Source organism: Adiantum capillus-veneris, chromosome 21 (genome assembly GCF_014529385.1).
Source record: "Adiantum capillus-veneris isolate H3 chromosome 21, ASM1452938v2, whole genome shotgun sequence".
Classification (NCBI taxonomy): Eukaryota; Viridiplantae; Streptophyta; class Polypodiopsida; order Polypodiales; family Pteridaceae; genus Adiantum; species Adiantum capillus-veneris.
In genome coordinates, this window is record NC_140951.1 from 33,251,099 (window position 1) to 33,273,797 (window position 22,699).

A 22,699-nucleotide genomic window follows, 5' to 3' on the forward strand; every position below is an offset into this window, starting at 1 on the left:
ATGGATGCTGAAGAGTACATCCATAACATGAGTTGCTATTGACTTAATGATGAGTTATATGATGGCCAATGCGAGATTTTACTGGAGGGCTTGAAGCATAACTACAAGAGAAGTGCAAAGTTTTATCATCGTAGGAACAATCACAAGAGACCTCATAGATCTATCCGACGAGTCTTGAACTCAAGATCTACTACTCGAGGGAACTGGATAACCAATCTACCACAATTGGGTGATAGAAAGGTTATTCCAGTTTCCTCTTCTTATTCACACACACGAGCGCGCGCGCACACACATGAGAAGTTTTAACATTGCTAGAACAATCCCAAGGGACCTCAAGAGAAAAGCATATAGCTTAATCATTTTCACCGATGGACTACCATTTCACATAATCTAGAGTCCATGATGGGATCGAATATATGAATATACACAAAAATAAACCTAAAATCAAGGTTAGGAAAGTGTACATATAAGCTTTTGATTTCTTGCGACCCACATACATTGTATAGACTTCTGCAACAAACGTTGAGACAGTGCTCAAGCATCCTATGAAGCCTAATTGGAGGCCTCCAAGAAGCAAGACAGCAGTATCATTAGTTTTCTGCAAGAAAAACACAAGCAGAAGGTTGGTTAGCTCTTAGAAAGAGAAATCAAACTACTTGGAAAGAAACTGAAAGATGCATTACCACAAACTGTAGAAGCGCGAGAATAGCCGCCAAAGTAGCTCCTATGAGGTTTGCCAAAAGGGTTCCTAGTGGTAGCCACTTCACCTTCCCACAAACGCCCTTACCATTAAAACGTGCCAAATGCCATCTCATCCAAACACCTACAGGTGCTACCAAGCATGCAAACCACAAGATGCGTAGCTTTTGCGAGCTACGACCACCAACAAGCAAGCTTAAAGCTGCTCCCCATAAGCAAAATGCTGCAAATGCAACTACCATTGACCTCAGTATCCCATGATGAAAGCTAACTGACATTTTCTTGTTGGAAATCTCTTGAGCAAGAATGAGCTTTTCAGGATGACTCCTGGCAATAATTAATTGTGAGGCCTTTGCTGAGTCAATACCCGCAAGAAGAGAGATAATCGCTGCACACATGCCTACAACAAAAGATCAAGTACATAGATGTGAAAAGCTTGTACCAAGTGATACTCGTGAAAAACTCCTTCCTATGGATTCTTACCTAGAAGCAGGCCTGCAAGAGATGCCGCGACATTGCCACTGGTGAGAAGTACAACCATTTTCTGATTCCATCCCGCATATGTCGTGATACTTCCCATGAGTCCTGTTGAAAGCCCAAGCGCTAAAGGTTCTGAAAATACGCGAATGTGCTCCTTGAATACAATTCCAACCCATCCCATAAAAAATGAGCCTACCTGTCATGAAATATAAACCATGTCTAACTCACAAACCAAGAAGCAAATCATTCATTAAAATTGAAGTAACAATTCAAACTCACCATATTAGCTGGCAGGTCTCTGTATACAATACTTGACTCATGCGTGACAGACAATACATCATCAAAGAGAACTTCCGAGCCATATCGGATAAGAACCTGCAAGTTTAGCAACAACAATATTCATTCCCAAGAGACTATATCAGGGACAAAGCTTTTGTTGTGAAGATCTATAAAGAAAATTTTTATGCGCATGAACAAAATTTGCCTAATCATAAAGTCTATCGAACCAGTAATCTCATGCAAAATACATGATACAAAGATCTATCCGTCACAAGCAGAGGTCTGTGTCTGGTTCAGTAATGGAGTTGAGTCTTGTCAACTGAAACCAAACATCTTTAGCAGCGCAACACGCCAAGGCTTACGTCTAGATCAATATTTAATTTGTCTGTCACATGAAACGCAAGTTCAACCAAAACCCTCAAAAAAGGTAGCCACTGACAAGATCCAAGAAATGTAATTAACCTCTCACTTCAGCAATTTCAGGTTTTCTATGAATGTGTCTAGCTTTCTCACGTGGCTTCACCCATCTTGAGTGCCATGTCCTGTACATTATTGTAATCAATGGAAATTTAGTTTTACCAATTTAAAAAATGTGCGTATGTGGGGTGTGTGTGTGTGTGTGTGTGTGTGAGAGAGAGAGAGAGAGAGAGAGAGAGAGAGAGAGAGAGAGAGAGAGTATCATGGCGCGAACCTTAACCTACCGATTGTGGCGCCGCCCCTGGATGCAAGCGAAACCCTAAATCTGCCATTTGTGGCGAAACCTAGCCCGCACGTTAGAGCAGCCTGCACATTAGCACAGCCTCCACTTCAAGGCAACTTTCGCCACCGCGGCCCAGCACCAGCAACTTGCCGCAGCTGTTGTTTGCCATTCCGCCCGCCACAACATGCCCCACGCTTCGTCTTCCTTGCCCAACCCCAGTTCTGCAGCTTCCAGCATTGCGCCGTCTTCCGCCCTGCAGCGCTGCCCTCTGCTGGTCTTGACCTCGCACTACTTGCTGGCCTGTGCAGAGCCAGATTCGCACTCGCCTCCTCTCTTGGCTTTGTGCTGAACCATGCCCTTGCCCTCCAATCTCACGGCACCACTTCACCGTCACCAATATGGAGCCCATTGGGATCACTCTTGGTAGACCTTGCTTCCTGGACCAGCAATTCCTCCTCTTGGTGCTGCAGACATCTTAACAATTGTTTAGGCGTTTCTTCCCTATGTTGGTATTGCCAATTTCTTTGGTGTGCACCATATCTTGGGTTTAGTCTCTTTCCAGTTTCCGTGTTTTGCTTGTTTCTTGTTAGTCCTTGCTTTTCTTTGTGTGGGTGTGTTCGTATGTGCGTTCTATATGTGTGAGTAATGCAAGGTTTTTTTGCGTGGTACATTTGTTTTGTTGTATTTTGATGGCTTGCTCTCGGGGGGGGGGGGGGGGGGGGGGGTTTGCGCGCGTGCACGTCAGTGTGTGTGTTTGGGTAAAGTTTGTCCTTAGAGTACATTTTGAAACCGGCCAGTACACAGTAGAAGACAGTATTGATTCAATTACCTATTAATTTCACACAGAGGATTGAGAAGAAGAGAGAAGACAGATGCGTCCAGCAACTAGATTGTCACTACGCACACGGAAGACCGAGGCCAATTCGATTGAGAACATACAATTCAAACACTTAGACCAAGCTCCCACCAAGCTGTCCAAACTGGTCAAGGACTGAAATTGCAGGTTTTTGACCCAATTTCGGTAGCATAACGGCGCCAAAATCTTTGTACGTCGAAAGTACAAGTCTAGGAAGAATATCTTGCATTTTAGAAGCATTCCAATGAGATGTGACTAAATTTCAGCGTGCTATAATTTCTTGTTTTGGTCACTGACAAGTGCCCAAACTCCTGTATAACCACCCCAAGGGTTCCCAAAGCTTCCTAGGTGTTATCTTGGAGTTTAGGTGCGAAACCCTAAACCTGCAAATAAACACACCTAGTTGAAATTCTCTGTTTTGATTGTTTTGAGCGGAGCAAAAACGTCTATGAGTGTCTCAAGAGCTCCCGCACACAATGGGACACCCCCCTTCTGATTTGGACGCGAGAAAACTCTCCTGTTTTGCAATCTATCGAGATGGAACTGTGCGTACCAGTGAGAGATTAGCAATTGGCTAATCCAATTCCTATTGAGAATGCTCTTGCCTTGGCAAACATGCATAAAAGCCACAAGGCTGTACACAGTCATCTGAGGAGCCGAACTAGTGGGGCTTTATGTAAGGTGTAGCGGAAGTGAATGTTGAACTTTGCTCAAGATGAGTGCTCCGAACTGTGCTCAAGGTTCCTTTTGTTCTTATGAAAGGGAGAGCCTTCCGTTCTTAATGAGAGTGCAATGGACATAAACAAAGTGAATGGACACTGTGAATGAAGGTGCATGAGACTGAGAGATAGAGAAGAGAATACGACACCAGAGACGTAAAACCCTCCTCCGAAGGCCCCACTCTCTATGGCGAGAGCGGTCTACTTATGATTGCACAAATCTCTACAATGCTTGGATTTGCCGACGATGTTGTCGAACAATGAGGACAACGACGAGACAGGCTGAAATCTGAAAATGCTAAGGACTGAAATCTGCAAATCTTTATCTACTGAATTTTTACTCTACGTCGGTGATGATGTCGATGACGACAATGTGGCAATGACGCTGAAAACGCAGATGCTGAAATCTGCGTTTTCCGGGCTGAAATTGTAAACCTTGTGGGATCTGACCACCTGGCGAGGAACTGCTGCGGGAAGGTGAGATCTGCGAGGTTTGGGGGTTCTTCTGCGAGTGCTAAAGGCTGAAAACTGAAAACGCTGGTGTTTCTTGATGTTCCGTCGTGGTGAATCTGCAAAACGCTAGGCTGAAATGGTCTTCTGCTGCAAAAACGCTAAGGCTCTTGCTGTCTTGTGGTAGCCGAGGCTGATCTGCTGAACAAAAACGCAAAGGCTGATCAGGAACTGAAAACGCTAGGATCTCCTGCTGATGCACTGCTGATGCAGAAAACGCTAGCCTGCTGGGGTCCTGCTGAGAAGGTGCCTGTTGAACTGAGTTCATACTGCCTCGTCTGCCAGAAAGTGCTAGCGCTAGGTTTCTATTTATACAAACTTAGCAAAATTGCCCTACCTACTTTCCAACAAAAGTCACTAAAAGTAATAAGTGAAAAATGTCAAAAATAGGGAAAAATGCTACTAATGGGATCTGACTGGAATCTGATGGTCATGTTGTGTGCAACCAGAGGATATGCATCTAATCTAAGTGTCTGAACATGCACGGTCTGCGAACAGACTCACAAAAGTGCCAGATCACTCCCTATTCTAGACTGACTGAACCCTTGTCATGTTGTAGCTTGTCCACGGACACATAGGGTTGGATGTGTCACGTGACACTTTACCATCTTTTGAAAGTAAGGTACTGGTACCGAACTATATGGCGTCGAGGGAGATCACCAATAGTATCCGGAATCTTGGAAGGGACTCTTCGCCGGCCTACTTTGATGTGTGGGTCGCGCGGTACTTGAACTTCATAAAGGTCTGCAATGCTTACTTCTTTGGGCTGTGCCGAAAAGCGACACAAAGTCTTCTGAGTCTCCTTCAATGCTTCCACTTCTTCTACGGACGTAGGTCCAATGTAAGGTGCAGCCCAAGTGATGTTTGAACTTCGTCTAGAGTCATGCTTCTTCCTTCTTCAAGAATCTCCATGGCTGAAAATTCCTGAAACCACTTCCAACACAAAACCATGAACATACCTATTCCATGTAAAGTGACTGAAAAAACCTTGTCTTCCCAAGGACTGTGCATGCAATGTAGATGAACAAAGAGACGGAGTGCCAAACCGTTCACCACACACACGCAAACAATGAGATCGAATCTTGTCATGTTGATCTATATCAATCAACCGTGGCAAAACACAATGGAAATGCCTATGCTTGATGTTCAATCTTTCTTGTGCTCTCTCTATGAGTGTGTCATGCCAAGGAAGAGACATGGAATGTGACTTCCTTACATACATACTTTTCAGCTTTTCATGAACAATCTGCATACATTCGTGCTCATTCATGAGTGAAACGTGCTCAACGTACAATATGTCATGCCTAGGAAAAGGGATCACATAAAGACGCTGACTAAAATGCAGGAAACGATCACGAATGAAATACTCGAACACTACGTGCTGACTAATCATTCGAACACATAGTACTTCCAGTGAGGGTTCTTTGGACCTAGGCTCGAGAGCCAAGATCGGTTCTTCCGGATCTATTGAATCTTCTTGTGGGGTTCTGTGGACCTCGACTCGAGAGCCAAGATCGGTTCTTCGTGATTGATCGTCTCTGCAATGAGGTTAGCTTCAGCCTTCACTAGAGGAAGTATCAACTAACACATCATCTTTGTGAACAATCACATCATCTTCATGCAAATCATCATGCTTGTGAGAAATCACATCTTGATCATCATGCAAATCATCATGCTTGTCATTGTCATTCAAATCATCATGCGTATCATTATCATGCAATTCATCATGCTTATCATCATGCAAATCCTGTGTGTCATGCTTTGGAGAAGACGAGACTGAGAGAGTCTCCTTCTCTTGATTCTGCTCAAACTTCGCCTACACAATTGAAAAGAGTCGCAAGAACTCTTTCATGTGTTGGTCGCTCTCCTCTTTTCTTGCTTTGTTCTCGTGATCAAATTCGGCTCGTCTTTCTTTGGCTTCCAAGCGTGCTTGCTCGTACTTACGCTCGATGGCTGCCAATCTTTTTTCGTGTTCACGTGATATGGCTGCCATTCGTTCTTCGTATTTACGTTCTATGGCTGCCATTCTTACGTCGCTTCCTAGCTTACTGTCCATCATCATCTTGTCGAAAGCTCCCTAGGAGTTAGTGCAATCCTTGGCGTAGGAGGGTTGGAAAAACCTCCTTGTGGGGAAAATTCTTCTTCGCCTCTCTCATGCTCATCACCTCCAAGCAAAGTATCCATTCCGCTTCGAGTGATGACCATTCTGAAGTCGTGGGTTCTTGTGGGTTCTTGTGATCTTGAGTTCTTAAGTTCATGAGGAACTTGGGTTCTTGTGGGTCTTGGGTTCACGAGGAACTTGGGTTCTTGGGGGTCTTGAGGTTCTTCTTTAGCTTGCAATCTGTGTTCGAGAAGGATCTTCTCTTCACCCGAGTTCTTCTCTTTTCCGCGGGCGCACCCCTTGGCGGCCTTGCGCTCACACCAAGGTTGCTTTCTCCCACCTCATGTCGATTGGCCGGCCGCTAGGTGCACGGTCCGCTCTCAATGAGTGAAAAGAGGCACAAGGGGAGGCTGGACAAGCCCTTCTTTCCTGGGATTCCTGTCACTCTTCAAAAACACGATTAGGAATCGACACGCCCAAGCGAACTTGGGTTCGTGCGACCTCAACAAGCAAAAAAAATCTGTGGCTTTTGGTCCCTAGCTTTGCCCCAAGCTCGGCAAAATTTCGTGGCATCTATGTTTGGCTGATCATCGACCAAATCTAGGACAAGGAACGCACTGGGCTTTGGCTTCTTTCCTTTATGCTCCGATTTGTCATCCTTATCCTGTGACTGTGTGGACATTCATTTGCAAAATGCTCCTCCTATTCATAAAATGTAGCATTTCTTGGCTTCTCTTAGAACTTTGCTTTCTTCAAAAGATTTTCGAGAGAAGTGCCTTTTCTGTCCTTGTCCTCGCCTAAATGAAGGTTTAAACTGCTTCTTGAACTTGTCAACTGCAGGGCTACACTATCACTGGCACAAGATGAGAGTTAGTTATAGTTGGTCTAGAGTTCACACTGGACGAACTCTCGCTTGGGTAGTGACACATGGCAGTGATACGGATGGTGATCTAGTGGACACTGTGGCCAAATCACCACCACCGCATTTTGGAGATAGGCTTAGCTGGATTGGGATATTTTGCTAGCCATTGGTGGCTCTTTATGGTGGTATATCATATGATCATCCAATTTGTATGGTCTAGCGTCTTGAGTCTTGAGTTGAGCACCGCACATCTGCACCCTCCCTGCAGATTGAGTCTCGACACCCCCATTGTACCCTTGAGTCCTTGGCTTGGAGTTGAGCGTGTTGCCAATATGTATGGTTCTATGAGTTTGTCGAAACTGTTGTTGTGCTTTGAGTTATTGTTCCATTGATGTGTGATGTTTTCTTTCCGTTGGAGTGAGGTTTCTTGCATAGGGAAATGAGGAGCACCCACTCTAGAGAGCACGACACACTTTCCCTGCTAAAAGTGCCCTCATTTTTGGCACGCCCGATGGGACCTCAATTGGAGTCTCACTCCGCTTCACTGAGCATACTTGGTTGAGGAACTAGCCGGTTGAGCCCTTTGCCTGTCTAGTTTGCTGGTGTGGTCCACTTGCTCTAGACCAACTTGGTCTAGACCAGCTTTGCTTTAGTCCAACTTGGTCTAGTCCATCTTCACCCTAGACCAGCTTTGTCTAGACCAGTTTCGCCCTAGACCAGCTTGGTCTAGAACTTGGTCTAGTCCATCTTCGCCCTAGACCAGCTTCGCCCTAGTCCAACTTGGTCTAGACCAGCTTCGCCCTAGTCCAGCTTTGCCCTAGTCCTGCTTGGTCTAGTCTCTCTCGCCCCTATCTAGAAGAGTGGTCTAGTCGAGTCTGGTCCAGTGGGTCTAGACCATCCAGCTAGTTAAAGGGTCTCTGGGCCGAGAGCTTGGGTGGGGTTGTTGCTACTGCATGACACATACAAGGCAGTCTAAAGATCGACAAAGCACACTACTGAGCCCTCTAAAATAATACAACAGAAAGCGTCAACCTTTCGTGCCGAGTAGAAGTCTACCAACCCTTTATCCCTACCCTCCCACACATCTACCTCCATTCCCTCAACCGGTTCTTCACCTCCCACGTCACCTTCCCCAATACAATTCTCACCTACTGTGTTGCAGCAATCTCTTGAGCAACAAGCTCTTGAGCAGGCAACCATGGAGGAGCTCACAAGCGTTCAAGCTAAGGTGAAGATAAAGTTTCGGACTTTCCGAGGACTCTCCAAAGAGGATGCAGACGACCACGCTAGGAGATTCGTAGTAGGGGTCATGGCCTTAACAGAAGATTCCTACCTGGTGCTCTTTCCGTCAACCTTGGAGGGCTTAGCAGATAAATGGTACAGTCAGTTTGCTGAGAACCACTTTACTACTTAAGCAACACTAAGGTAGCAGTTCTGTGAAGCTTTCAGACCAGGTGACTTCCAAGAGAAGGTTCTGGATGAGTTGGCAAACCTAATGCTCCAGTCAAATGAGACTTTTGCAGAACTCATGACCAGAACAAAGTCTCTGATCGCCAAGCTTCAGCAGCAACCAGGAGAATTCATGGTCAAGAAGTGGGTGGAGAAGGCTCTCCCCAAGATTTCTCAGCAAAAACTTTGAGAGAGTCTTCGACCTGAAGCCACTCTGGAGGAGTTTGCCATTGCTGCTACTAGGATAGAAGAAGCAAGAAAGCTATTCAACGACTCCCCTTAGGTAGAGACTGCCTCTGTACTCTTGACAATGGGACTAAAGATGCTTGCACCCGGTAGCTTATCGAGAATATCATCAATCCGAGGGATCGGAAAGCGATTCTTGACAGTGATCTTGTTTAGAGATCAGTAATCTATGCACATTCAAAACGTGCCGTCTTTCTTCTACACCAGTAGAATTGGAGAGCAGTAAGGCTAAGTACTTGGTCGTACTAAACCTTTTTCCAGAAGCTCGTTGATTTGCTTCAAAATTTCCTCTTGCTAAGCAAGATTATCCTTGTAAGGGGGTTGGTTTGGAGGAGAGCTACCCGGAATGACATCAATGCGATGATCTCCCGAACGTTCTAGAGGTAGCTTATCTGGCAGAGTATCAGTGAAACAATCTTTATACTTCTCGAGAAATTGAAAACATTTAATTTCCAAACTAGAGAGCGAACCCACATTAGTTTTATCTCTTTCTTGAGTGAAAATCAAGTAAGCAGAAACGCACTTCTTTATTTCCTTTTTAATGGACATATGAAAATTTTTTAATGTTCTTGCCTTATGCTCAAAAGAGGGGGTCTTTTCTACATAATCTGGGACCGGTTGCATATGGTAGTACCATGGCATACCCAAGATGATATCACATCCCTCGATGGCCATCAAAAAGCATTCGTGGTCCTTGTACTCACCAATCCAAAGATTGAGTTGTCCTTGCACGGGAGTTGCATTGGTGGTCAACCCCTCGAATGCCGACCCGGAAGTGACTCGAGTTCCAAGTTGAGCCATCTGTATTTCCTTGCACATCAGGAATGGAATTCAAGCTCGGTAGAGCGGGTTCTTTCTTCGATTGTCTTTTCTTCAAAGATGCTTGTTCCTGCCGTTGCTGCCGAGCAGGGAAGTCGGGCTTCATTTGTCCTCTCTCACCACAGTATAGGAACCTTCCTTGCTCTTTGAAGGTCTATACTTGGTTCAATGTGAGATACTTGAGCCATTTGCCCGTACCCTCTGGCTTCTTAGGCTGATCCAAGTCCTCTGGGGGACGCTTTTTGCCTTGGTCATCATAAACTGCTCTTTGCCTTGCACGGTACGTGCTATGTTCCATCCGTCTGGGGGTACCAATGGAATGTAGATCCTCGGCAATGATCGCCGATTCCATCATCTGCTGAAGGGTGTCGTGTGGGTACACCTTCATGCTTTTCCGAAGCAATGGTTGAAGGCCTGCTTCGAACTTTTACATATTTTCCTCGTTGAAAATCTTCATGAAAGGCGTAACTTTCAGAAGAACAAACCAAAACTTGTCAACATAAGCCGTGACTTTCTCATGTTCCTTCTGGGCGAGCCAGTCCCATTCCTTTCAAATGTCCTTCTCAAAATCAAGCGGAAGAATTGTTCATAAAATTCAGCTTTGAATTGAGCCCACGTTCTCGCTTGTGTATCTTCCAGAATTTAGGCTAACCACCAATTGCTTGCTATCTCCTTGAGATGCATCCCAACATGACGCAACTTGGATTTTTCCCATTGGCAAAAGCAACTTGAAACTGCCTGATAAAAAACAATGCCTTGGGGATATCTCTCCGTCATGTGTTGTTGTTAAAGTTCAAACTCCACATCCTTGTCAGCGGATTTGAAAACCCGCATCTTGCGGTGACGCCTGCGGTTATCCTTCTTGAACTGGGGCTTTTCTTTGGTAATACGTAGGGAAGTAGTAGGAGTTTTCTTGGGAGAAGATTTAGATATTGTATGAGAAGTAGATGTAGTAGTATAGTCAAAAGAGTATGATGGAGAAGAGATAGAGACATCCTTGCTTTCGTTAAGCAGAGAAAGTTCTTTTTCCTGGCCCTTGTGCTTGGAAGGCCGTTTGTCCTGATCCAAAAATCCCTTGTGCGTTTCCGCACCTCTTTCTGCACCATCCTCCTGCAGGTTGCTACCACGGGCATAATTTTCTTGATGCCCATATGCATCTGTTCTTTGCGGCTTCTTGATTCCATCCAAAACCTTTTGGAATGAAATAAGTTGCTGCAATTCTGCGAGTTGAGCTCGCACTTGCTGAAGTTCGTCTTCAGAGGTTCTTTCCTGGCTCATCATGGTTCTTCTCGTTCCTTCCCGAAATAGTCCTCCTTTGCAAAGAAAGAGAGGAATCTGAGCTCTAATACCACTGTCACAATCGAAAGCGCACACGAATAATCAACAAGCTGAAAATAAATAATCTTTCAACTCAAAAGAGATGAAGGAGAAGATCGACCCAATATCTGGGATAAGATGGGCTGGTCCCCCCCCCCCTTAAAGAGAATCTTTATTAGGGAGAATCTTTTTTACAAGGACAAGAACTAGAGTGACCCCTCCGTTCTAAATCTTCCGACTCAATGGTCAATTTCCTTCCTATGCGGAATTTCCCAAGAAATGAGCTCTCAAATCTATTTTCGTCTGCTCCCAGAGCATAAAGCTCTACAGACTATTCCCAATTCCGTTCCCGAAATCTCTGAGCATAGGCCGAGGCCTCCTTGCTCCTTCTCCGTACCTGTAAACACACAAACACAAGACAACAATTTGTATGGCGAAATCACAAATGATACCTGTCGCTCCTTGCATGGAAAAACGACCTCTATGCTCCGTAGTCTCGTGATCACTTGTGTCTCCTTCCTGGTAGAATCTTTTCCAAGCTAGCACAAGTAAAATCTATATCCCAGAGAGTGGGATGTCATGAGACTGTGACAACCACTATATATATTTGTTGGTTTCTTTCCCTTGATTTTGATTTAATCTTTGGGACCCTCTTGTTAGAATCGCAAATGCCCGAACATTGCATGGCTAGTGTGAAACGGCCTTTGGCCGAGAGTTTCACCCGAAATCAGAAAGGGCAGATCGCCAGGTTGCCACGAGACGGTCGGGATAGTGGGCAACGAAACCCGAGCAGTAAAAGGTTGGCTAGGCTCAGTTCAAAGTCATTTAGGCCCCTCGGCACGACTTTTAAGTTGGTGGGTACTAGGAAATCAAACCAAAGGGAGTCAAATGGACACTTGGTAGAAGGGGAGCTGCATGCAGGCCAACAGACTTTTTCCAAAAGCCTCATCCAAGAGGGGGCACCCATTTTTGAGTGGGGGCTGATTTTTGGACTTCATGAGAGTGCTACACAATGTGTGTGAGTAGTGGGTGCAGGTAATCATAGCTTTAATGGAAAGCTTGCCTTCTCCCTTGTCTCATGTAGCGCAATGATTTGCTCTCGCGCATCTCTCTCTCTCTCTCTCTCTCTCTCTCTCTCTCTCTCACATATGGTAATGCCCCACTAGTTGGGCTTCTCAGATGACCATGTACAGTTCCAAGGGTTTTATGCGCGTTTGCCAAGGCAAGAGCCTTTTGTACAGGAACCGGATTAGTTATTACCCAATTAGTTAATTGCTAATCCCCTTCACATACGCATAGTTCCATCGCGATGGAACTATGCAAAAACGGAGAGTTTTCTCGCATGAAAACATGTCCGATTTACAAGGGAACTGTCCCATTGCGTGTGGGAGCTTTTGACAGACGCGTAGACGTGTTTGCTCTGCTCAAAATGATGCGCAACAGAAAATTACAGCCTGCTGTGTTTTTTTGCAGGTTTATTGTTTTGCACCTAAACTGCAAGGTGATGCAAGGGGAGCCTTGTGAAAGCCTTGGGTGCTTGTACATGACAATTTAGAGAGATTTCCTGCGAGGAATCTCGTCTAATTCAAGTTAGGGTTTCGCACCTAAACTTCAAGGTGATGCAAGGGGAGCCTCATGAAAGCGTTGGGTGCATGTACACGACAATTTAGAGAGATTCCCGCGAGGAACCTCGTCTAATTCAAGTGGCAAGTGACCCTACAGGTGCGAGAGCTCGAGGGCTAACCACACGAGCGATCGGCACGTGAATGAAGCGCAAAACAGAGAATTACAACCTACTGTAATTTTTTGCAGGTTTAGGGTTTTGGCCAGTGTAACAAACTGCTAACGTGTCAAAGCCTAAAGAATAGAGCCAACTTGCAGATGTCGGCCTAGGGGCCTAAACCCTAAGAAGAACAAGTAACAGAAGAAGTCCTACCAACTTATGGGGACCCCGTCCAATGGGCCCCCAAGTGACAAAGATTAAAATAAAGCAGGACCTGTACACACACGCAAAAACTGATGACGTGGCAGATTTCCGAAAATTACACTAGCATGATGACGTGGCAGGCTGTACGGATTTCCGCGTTTTACGCTAGCTGATGACGTGGCAGGCTGTATGGATTTTTGTAAATTACGCTGATAGCTTTTGGCATTGCTTTTTGGACCAGAAGCTTTTGAGTTTTAAAGGCTTTTTACCGTAACTGCTTTTCAGGCCAAGGGCCTTTAATTATGAGGTTATGGCTCATTCTCTGGCATGCTTCCTGGAAAGGGTGCAGAGTCTGGAGTACCGACTTGCACTGAGTTGATGCAATATAAAGAAATACCGAACGGGGCGCCAAGGTTCGGGGCCAATACTCTCTGGGGTGGAATTCTGCCACTCCGTGTCGCGTGTCATCTCTCTCTTTCAGTTCAGTTGTTATTCAAGTGTTAAAAGTCTGTTTAGTCTGCTCTTTTCTATTGGCACGTGGTGCCCGTCTTGTGACAGTGGTATCAGAGCATCAGGCCTGTGTTTTTCTGAAAGCATACCAGTCCTACAAAAGAGGAGACAGAGCTATTGGAATCTTCTTGGAAATTTTATTTGAGGTATCTTCGCCCTCCAACCAGGACTTATTAGCGACTCCCACCCTTACTTCATCGCGCATCGGGCGCGCTCCCGTCTTCACTGCTCATGTCTTACAGGGCATAAGCCATTAAGATCACTTGCACAAGAAGGATCCAAGATTTATTTCGAGTCACTGTTTTTCTTAGACGCAATGCCATGCAGATGTTGATAGCTACCAAGCAGCATACTCCAAGTACTTGGCAAGATTTCAAGAAAAAAATTGCCCGAAGTAATATGGTTTCTGACATCTTCCTTCGGAGTGCATTTTCCGGCAGAGTGGGGTAGCCTGAAATTCTTGCCACGGAAACCCTAGCAGATTACAACTTGAAATTTCTCGATATTTTTTCACGAGCAGGAGATCCAGTGTGATTGCTATCTTGGGACTACCATCGCCGCCAAAGAAACACTGTTTGTCAAAGAGCTGATGGACCATGCTGTGCTCGGCTATGATCTTATGGAAGAAACCTAACCCTAATTTTTGGTGCAGGTTTCAGGATGGAAAGTCAGTCGACTTTTCAAGCTCGACTGATGTCAAGATTGCTTTTTAAGTTTGAGTTCTGTTTGATCTTGTTTGGTGATCCTGTTTGGAATTTGTTTGAAATGGATGGTATCTGTTTTGAACCTGTCTTGGTGCTGATTTGAATTGTTTGACTCTGATTTTAATACTGGTTTCAATGATTGGTGATTTTACTCTTGGGTGGAGTAGTGAGAAATGATGTTTGAGAATGCTTGTTCATACCACTGTAACAGGGAACGGGGGGAACACAGCCCAAACGTTCTGAAACGGCGTTCTGGACGAGTCCCGTTCCCGAAACGGAGATGGGAACGGAACGCCGTTCCGGAACAAGGTGTAACCGGAACGGTGTTCCGAAATGGGCTGAACAGGAGGTGGAACGGCGAAACGTGGGGCGGAACGGACAAAAGTAGGCATTTGGGGGAAAAAAAGTGGGCATTTGGGGACAAATTTAGGGCTGTTCGGGGAACATATTTGGTGCAGTTTGAGGGCAGGTTAGGGGGCAGTTTTGGGGTTGTTTAGGAGTTTATTTGAGACTAAGCTGAATGGAGATAATTCAATATTTACTTTAGGTGGACCGTTCCAACCCCGTTCCCGTTCCGCCCCCCCCTCCTCCTCCCCGTTCCCGTCCCGTTGTGGACTCTCCCGTTCCCGTTCCCGTTCCCTGTTTCTGTTCCGGGTAACTATGGTTCATACTCATGGCCCGGACCCTTGTGATTATTTGCGGGGGGAGTATTGAATGATTGAAACGTGTTGTTTTTACTCATGGCCCAGACCCTTGTGGTTATTTACGGGGGGAGTATTGTTGTTGTTACTCATGGCCCGGACCTGGATGGTTATGCGGGAGGAGTATTAAGAAGTCTTAGCAGTGGTTACTCTCAGCACCTCCAAACAACGCAGGCTGCGGTCTGGGGGGCATTTGGTTGTAAAAGGCCTCTATATCTCATGGCCCGGACCTTTTTAGGTTATTTGCGGGAGGAGTGATGAGGGAGTCGTTGGACAGCGCATGGCCCGGACCTGGATGGTTATTTGCGGGGGGGGTGTTCATCGGCGGCTTTATGTTTCTATGTCTTGTAACATGCATATGTAATCATTTGTGTTGCATTGTGATGTGCCAATTATTGAATACTCCTAATTGGATGAGATTGCATGGGTATGTAATTTTTTTAGTGCATCAAGATACCCGTGGAAGATCAGTACGGTCTGGGTGTGATGGCTAAGTTACTACGCCGGAATATCAAGAGTTCCGATTTGGAAGAAAGGAGAAGCTAACTCCTTGATCAAAAGAGCAAAAAGGAGAAACTAACTCCTTGATCAAAACAAAAGAAAGGAGAAGCTAACTTCTTGATTAAAAGAGCAGAAAGGAGAAGCTAACTCCTTAATAAAAAGAGCAAACTGATTGTCCCTTGGAAATTTTTTTGAGCTAACTTGAGTTGTTTTGCAGATATGATGTAATCGCGGACGATTACTCTCTTTCAAGAAGGGGATATGTAACAAACTACTGACGTGTCAAAGCCTAAAGAATGGAGCCAACTTGTAGATGTCGGCCAAGGGACCTAAACCCTAAGAAGAACAAGTAACAGAAGAAGTCTTGCCAACTTATGGGGACCCCATCCGATGGGGCACCAAGTGACAAAGATTAAAATAAAACAGGACTTGTACACGCACACGCAAAAATTGATGACGTGGCATATTTTCGAAAATTGCGCTGGCAGGATGACGTGGCAGGCTGTACGAATTTCCGCGTTTTGCGCTAGTTGATGACGTGGCAGGCTGTACGGATTTTTGTAAATTACGCTGACAGCTTTTGGCATTGCTTTTTGGACCTGTACACACACACGCAAAAACTGATGACGTGGCATATTTCCGAAAATTACGCTGGCAAGATGACGTGGCAGGCTGTACGAATTTCCGCGTTTTGCGCTAGCTGATGACGTGGCAGGCTGTACGGATTTCTGTAAATTACGTTGGCAGCTTTTGGCATTGCTTTTTGGACCAGAAGCTTTTGAGTTTTAAAGGCTTTTTACTGAAATTGCTTTTCAGGCCAAGGGCCTTTAAATATGAGGTTAGGGCTCATTCTCTGGCATGCTTCCTGGAGAAGGTGCAAAGTCTGGAGTACCGGCTTGTATTGAGTTGATGCAATATAAAGAAATACTGAAAGGGGCGCCAAGGTTTGGGGCCAATACTCTCTGGGGTGGAATTCCGCCACTCCATGTCGCGTGTGGTCTCTCTCTTTCAGTTATTGAAGTGTTAAAAGCCTGCTTAGTCTGCTCTTTCTATTGGCACGTGGTGCCCGTCTTGTGACAGTCAATATGGATGCCTATAGGTCCCAGGAGCTTCGCGGAAGCTAGGAAATCACCGAACACATGTTTTGGTGCATTTTGGAAGCCAAAAAAAGAGAATTCAGCATGCTGTAATTTCTCGCCAGGTTTTGTAAACTGCTCTAAAGTGCGTGGAAAGTCACTGTGTACTTTCCGTGGAGACTTCTACTGTGGTTATGCTACCAAAATCAGGTTAGAGTAGGGGAATTTCAACCCAATAAAAGTGGGACACCTTGTAGAAGTTTACAGGTTTTTCTCAAGTGTAATAAGAATAAAGAAATACCGAGAGGGGCGCCAATCTTTGGGGCCAACAGGGTGTCGTTGTCTACGTGGAAGCACTCTAGCTGCCAAGCCGTGGTTTGTTTGAAGTGTAATTCCCACTCACAGGTTTATTCGTGAAGTTCCTTTGTGTTGTAATGCTAAAGTAATGATCGGGTGAAAGCTAAAGTCTACCACCCTACAGGCTGGTTTCAGGGGCGAGTTGCTTTTATAGGCTCTAAGGACCGGCAGTAATAGCCAGTCCAAACCCAGCCAAGATAGCAGAGAGAGAGAGAGAGAGAGAGAGAGAGAGAGAGAGAGAGAGAGAGAGAGAGAGAGAGAGAGAGAGAGAGAGAGAGAGAGAGAGAGAGAGAGAGAGAGAGGGTTGGCGAAGCTGGCGCTGGCAGCTAGACTCTAGAGAGAGGGGAGAGAAAGTTTTGTGCTGATTGTTTTTGTAGCCGTATAGAAGATCGCTGGTGTTTTTTTTATAAACTCGTGCTTTAGTTAAGTGGACGGCCGGTCACTTCTTTAGAAAAAGTGTGAACCTCGACAAAACTCCATAAAACTCAATGAGCTGAAAATTTATGCTATGCAATCACATTCTAGGATCCCTGGATTCAGTTCTCAAGCACAGATGCAATGTAAACACTGATTCTTGGCGGGAGAGCGTCTGCTCTTCATGAAAAACCCTTAAAAAATTCCGCTTTTTATAGAAAATCTTCTCAGAATTCATCTTTATTCTTGTGCTTGCGTCTTTACGTATATTCCTTTTCCAGTTCGATTTCTTGTCCGACAAACAGAATAGTCTCTATTCGATGCTCCCATCACCCATCACGTGACACATCAAGAATATCCGCTTCCCGGTCTTTTTTACCGAACTAATGGTACAAACCCTTCGCGATGTTGAATGTCACCCATCATATGACACATCAGAGTTGTTCGTTCCTTATGGCTTTTAATAATTCTTGTAGATCTACAGTTCCTAACCTTACTGTTCAAGTTCACACATTTAAATATCATAATTTGATAGAAAAAAAAATTACTCAGAAAAATAAGAAAATAGTTCATTTAGCAACAGTTCACAAAACATATACCTAGATGAATCCTGGTTAAGACTAGATTCACCCTTGAAGGAAAGTGCAAGGTATAGACCACCCACAAGACAATATAACCATTAGCTCCATCATGCATAGTATTGAATAAATACCACGACTGTTGGGTTAAAGACCTAAATAACCCCTTTTTGTACATTTTTATACTTTGTCCAAGTTCAATATGAACCTGGACACATTTTTTAAAGGTCACTTATAATAAAAGTGGGAAAACCCAAAACTCACTTATTGAGTTTTCCCCAAAAACGTGAGCTCTCTCTCTCTCCCTCTTCTTCTGCTAGCGCTTCCTCTCCTGCTGGCCTTCGCCTCCCCTCTCTGCACACACTGCACTTCCTTGTGTGCTCTTTCACTTGCACACACCGCCGCGCGCTCATCAACTGGTATCAGAGCCAGATAAGGGTTTGTCCCCAAACCTGCAAACGCTGAATTTCAGCCAAGAAGGTCAACTTTATCGCGAGATTTTGCAATTTCGTTGCCAAAGGACTCCTCACCGGACACCACAGAGCTCCCAGCAACCCAAATTGACCTAAAACAGGCTGAAATTAAGTCAAAAACAGGAAATTACAGGTTATGACAGCGAAAATACAGGTTTTGCAAATGATGTATTAAGATGTGGGAATACTTTTGCTACGTCCCTGCTACCCGAAAACCCTGAAATTGCCGAAAAACAAGCCCTAAAACAGGTGTTTTAAGTAAATTTCAGATTTACGCAAGTTTTTGCAAGTGTTTTTGTGGTGCGATTACATTCGGGAAAGTGCAAATTGATGCAATCTACGCACATTTGACAAATTTTGTCGATGTATGACCATTTGTGGCTCAATTTCATGCAATTTTGATGCTACAAATTGGGGCTTTTGCGCTTACATGCTTCTAAAGGCTGTGTATTAGCCTTATATATGTCTTTTGAGGCTAAAAACAACTAAATTCGTTGTTTTCGAGCACAAATTCACTCGCTAAAATTTCCTGCGCATAAATTTCAGAAATTGAATTTTGTGCCCAAATCGTCCTATTTTGCCCTAAATTGCTCCTACGACCATTTGGAGCTGTAGTGCACATCTCTGTGAGGCTATACTCCGATTTTTGCGCATTTTGCCCAAAGATTCAGCGTATTATCCCTCTTATTTCGTGCAACTATGGCCTCATCTTCTTCGGATGTGAAGAACCTCTTCGAGATTAGGAGGTTCGATGGTACAGGTTTTGATCTTTGGAAAGACAGGATTCAAGGAATCCTATTTCTTAAGGATTGCGAAGGGACACTTGAACAAGTGAAGCCACAGAATATGACAGATGAAGCATGGGTTAGCATGAACAGGAAGGCCGTTACATACATTAAAATGGCCATGACAGATGAAACCGTCATTGATGTGAAAGGTCTCACGACTGCTTTTGATGTGTTGGAGAAGTTAAAGGGAATGTATGAAAATACAACGCCTGTCAACCAGGTGCACTTGATGCGAAAACTTGTTGGCATGCAACTAGATGAGTCCAAGAGCACGGCAGAGCACTTGTCATTGTTCACAGGTACTTTGTCGCAGTTACAGGATTCTGGCTGGCCCCCTTTTGATGATAAGCTGAAAGCTATCTTCTTGCTTATGACCTTACCTGAGTCATGGGAAACTTTGGTGGTTTCGTTGTCCAATAACCCCAATTTGACCTTTGATGGTGTTAGGGGTTCTATCTTGAATGAAGAAATCAGGAGGAAAGCAAGTGGAGAGAGAGGCAGCTCTGCCAACATGGTTAGAGGCAGGACAGAAAAGAAGAATGCTTATGCACAAAGGAGTAAGAGTAAGAGTAAAGAAAGGGAAAATGCAAGCAAAGGCAAGGGTGATGTGACTTGCTATCAATGTGGCAGGAAAGGTCACAAGAAGCCCGATTGCAGGTACTATAAAGCTGAGTTAGAAAGGAAAAGGAATGGCGGAGACAAAAAGAAAGAGAAGAAGGAAGTCAAGGCAGACGCACAGGATAGCTCAAAGGACAAAGGGAAGGCCAATGTGGCTTCTAGTGTCGTGATTGAGGAGCTGTCAGACGTAGAGGACATCTTGTGTGCCACTTTGTCAGATGATGATGCTTATGACTATGATGCCTCTCTTAATGTTCATTCATAGGACATGCAGATCACCAAGAGTGATCTTATCGATGCTTTGTTGACTGTCAATGATGCATTGTCCCAGACTTGGATTGTTGATTCCGGTGCTTCATTTCATGTGACTCCTATCAAGGAGTGTTTCTCTACTTTTGATGCGGGCAAGCGAGGCCATGTATACCTTGGAAACAATCATGCATGTTCCATTGAGGGTATTGGCACTGTGCATCTCTCCATAGATGGCACAAATGAGCTTGTCTTGCATGATATTCGATATGTGCCGGGAATCAAGAAGAGTTTGCTTTCTGTTGGTCAGATGGATATGCATGGTTACAGCATCTTGTTTGAGAGAGGGTCATGGAAAATGACTAAAGCCTCAAGGCTGATAGTAAAGGGCACAAAGAAAGGGACACTTTACTGCATGCATGGAAAGGCCGTGTTGGACAAGTTTATTGCATTGGTTGAAATTAACTCACATGGAGTTGTGGCACAAGAGGCTTGGCCATATGAGCCAAAAGGGCCTTTCTAAGCTTTGTACTTTGAACAAGCTTGATGGTAAAGGCACAAAGCTTGACTTTTGTAATGAATGTCAATATGGCAAGCAAGTAAAGCGTTCTTATTACTCTGGTGTCTCTTGTAAATCTTGTGTGCTTGATCTTGTACATTCCGATGTATGTAGCATGCCTACTAAGTCTATGGGTGGTGCATGTTATTTTGTCTCCTTTGTTGACGATCATTCTAGGAAAATTTGGGTTTATTTGCTTAAGTCTAAGGATGAAGCCTTTGCTGCGTTTAAGAGATTTCATGCATTTGTGACCACCCAAACAGGTAGAAAGCTAAAATGCTTGCGTACAGACAATGGGGGGGAGTACACAAGTGCTGAATTTAATAAGTTTTGTGAGAATTTGGGCATTAAGAGGGAGCTTACTGTACCATACAGCCCCTCTTCTAATGGTGTGGCTGAAAGATTCAATAGGACACTTTGTGAGAGGGTGAGATGCATGCTGTCCACAGCTAATCTCTCTCATGGATTTTGGGGAGAAGCTTTGAAAACTGCAGTGCATATATGCAATCGATCCCCTCACATGTCTTTGAAAGGTGACATCCCTGAAGAGGTTTGGTCTGGCAAGCCTGCTTCATATAATCACTTACGCATTTTTGGTTGCAAAGCTTTTGTGCATGTTAGACCTGAGTTGAGGAGTAAACTAGATGCGAAGTCCATTAAAGGCCTCTTCATGGGATATGGCGAAGAAGGCGAAATGGGTTACAGGATTTGGTTACCTCAGCTCAATAGGGTTGTGCGCAGCCGGGATGTTGTTTTTAATGAGGCAAGGCTGCTTCAAAACAATTGTGCCTCAAAGCATGACCATAAAAGGGTGAAATTTCAGCATGACAAGCCACCTGTTAGGCCTATTTTTGATACTCAGGATGCACCACAAATGGCTGAAAATGTAGATGATCCAATGGTGTTTGAGTTAGATGATGTTGGATAGCAAATTGAGGCTCCTGAAGGGCATTTGCAGCCAAGAAACAATGCTAAAAACGGTGTTGAAATGATGTACAGCAGCCCATTGTTGATGATTTTGTAGTGCCACCTGATGTAAACCCATTGCCGGATAATGTGGATCATTGGGTGAGGCGGTCTACTCGTCAAAGACGGCCTGTGAGTCGATATGACCCCTCTTTGCATTACATTATGTTGACAGATGAGGGAGAGCCTCTTACGTATAAAGAGGCAAAGACATGTGAGCACAGCGACAAGTGGGAGCTTGCTATGCAGGAAGAGATTAAAGCTTTGCATGCTAATCATACTTGGGATTTGGTTGAATTGCCCAAAGGAAGGAAGGCTATTCCTAACAAATGGGTGTATAAAATCAAAACTGTTGATGCAAAACCCAAGTATAAGGCAAGGCTTGTGGCAAAGGGATATGTTCAAACCAAGGGCATAGACTTTCAGGAAGTGTTCTCTCCTGTTGTGAAGATGACCACTTTGCGTGTATTGTTTGCCATTGTGGCTGCTCTTGATTTGGAAATGGACCAAATGGATGTACATACCGCTTTCTTGCATGGTGATGTGGAAGAAGAGCTTTACATGAAGCAAGGGTTTGTCATCCCTGGAAAGGAACATTTGGTATGTATGCTCAATAGAAGCTTGTATGGGCTGAAACAATCATGTAGAGAGTGGTACAAGAAGTTTGATCACTTCATGCTTAAACATGGTTACAAAAGAAGCCATGCAGACCATTGTTTGTATACCAAACGTGATGAGGATGGCAGCCCGATCATTCTTGTGCTCTATGTAGACGAAATGTTGATAGATGCAAAGAAAAGAAGCACTGTAGATGCTCTTAAAGGGCAGCTGAAATCTGCGTTTTCAATGAAAGACCTTGGGGCAGTTGAACATATACTTGGAGTGCGTGTTACACGGCAAAGAGACAAGCACCTATTGTATTTGTCGCAAGAAAAGTACATTGAAAAGGTGCTGGACAGATTTAACATGGCTGAAGCAAAGCCTCTCGGTGTGCCATTACAGCCATATGTTAAAATTTCCAAGGATGATTGTCCCAAGTCAAAGGAAGAAGCCAATGACATGCAAAGTGTGCCTTATGCTTCAGCTTGTGGTTCACTTATGCATGCTATGGTTGCTACTAGGCCTGACATAGCCCATGCAGTGGGAGTTGTTAGCCGGTTTATGGCTAATCCAGGCAGGTTACATTGGGATGCAGTGAAGTCCATTATGAGGTACTTGAAAGGGACTAAAAACAAATGCCT

General features: G+C 44.6%; 1 protein-coding gene across 1 annotated transcript in view; it reads right to left on the bottom strand.

Annotated features, from left to right (window-relative positions):
- Positions 1-332: 332 nt before the first annotated feature.
- Positions 333-22,699, bottom strand: part of LOC147430754 (fluoride export protein 1-like) — a 99,100-nt gene continuing 76,733 nt past the window's right edge. Inside the window, exons 5-8 of the mRNA XM_086493318.1 lie at positions 1,459-1,554; positions 1,183-1,375; positions 684-1,099; positions 333-598 (exon numbers count right to left, since the gene is read on the bottom strand). Of these exons, the coding sequence (XP_086349444.1) occupies positions 374-598; positions 684-1,099; positions 1,183-1,375; positions 1,459-1,554 (930 nt within the window). The 3' untranslated portion in view covers positions 333-373. The remainder of the gene's footprint in view (positions 599-683; positions 1,100-1,182; positions 1,376-1,458; positions 1,555-22,699) is intronic.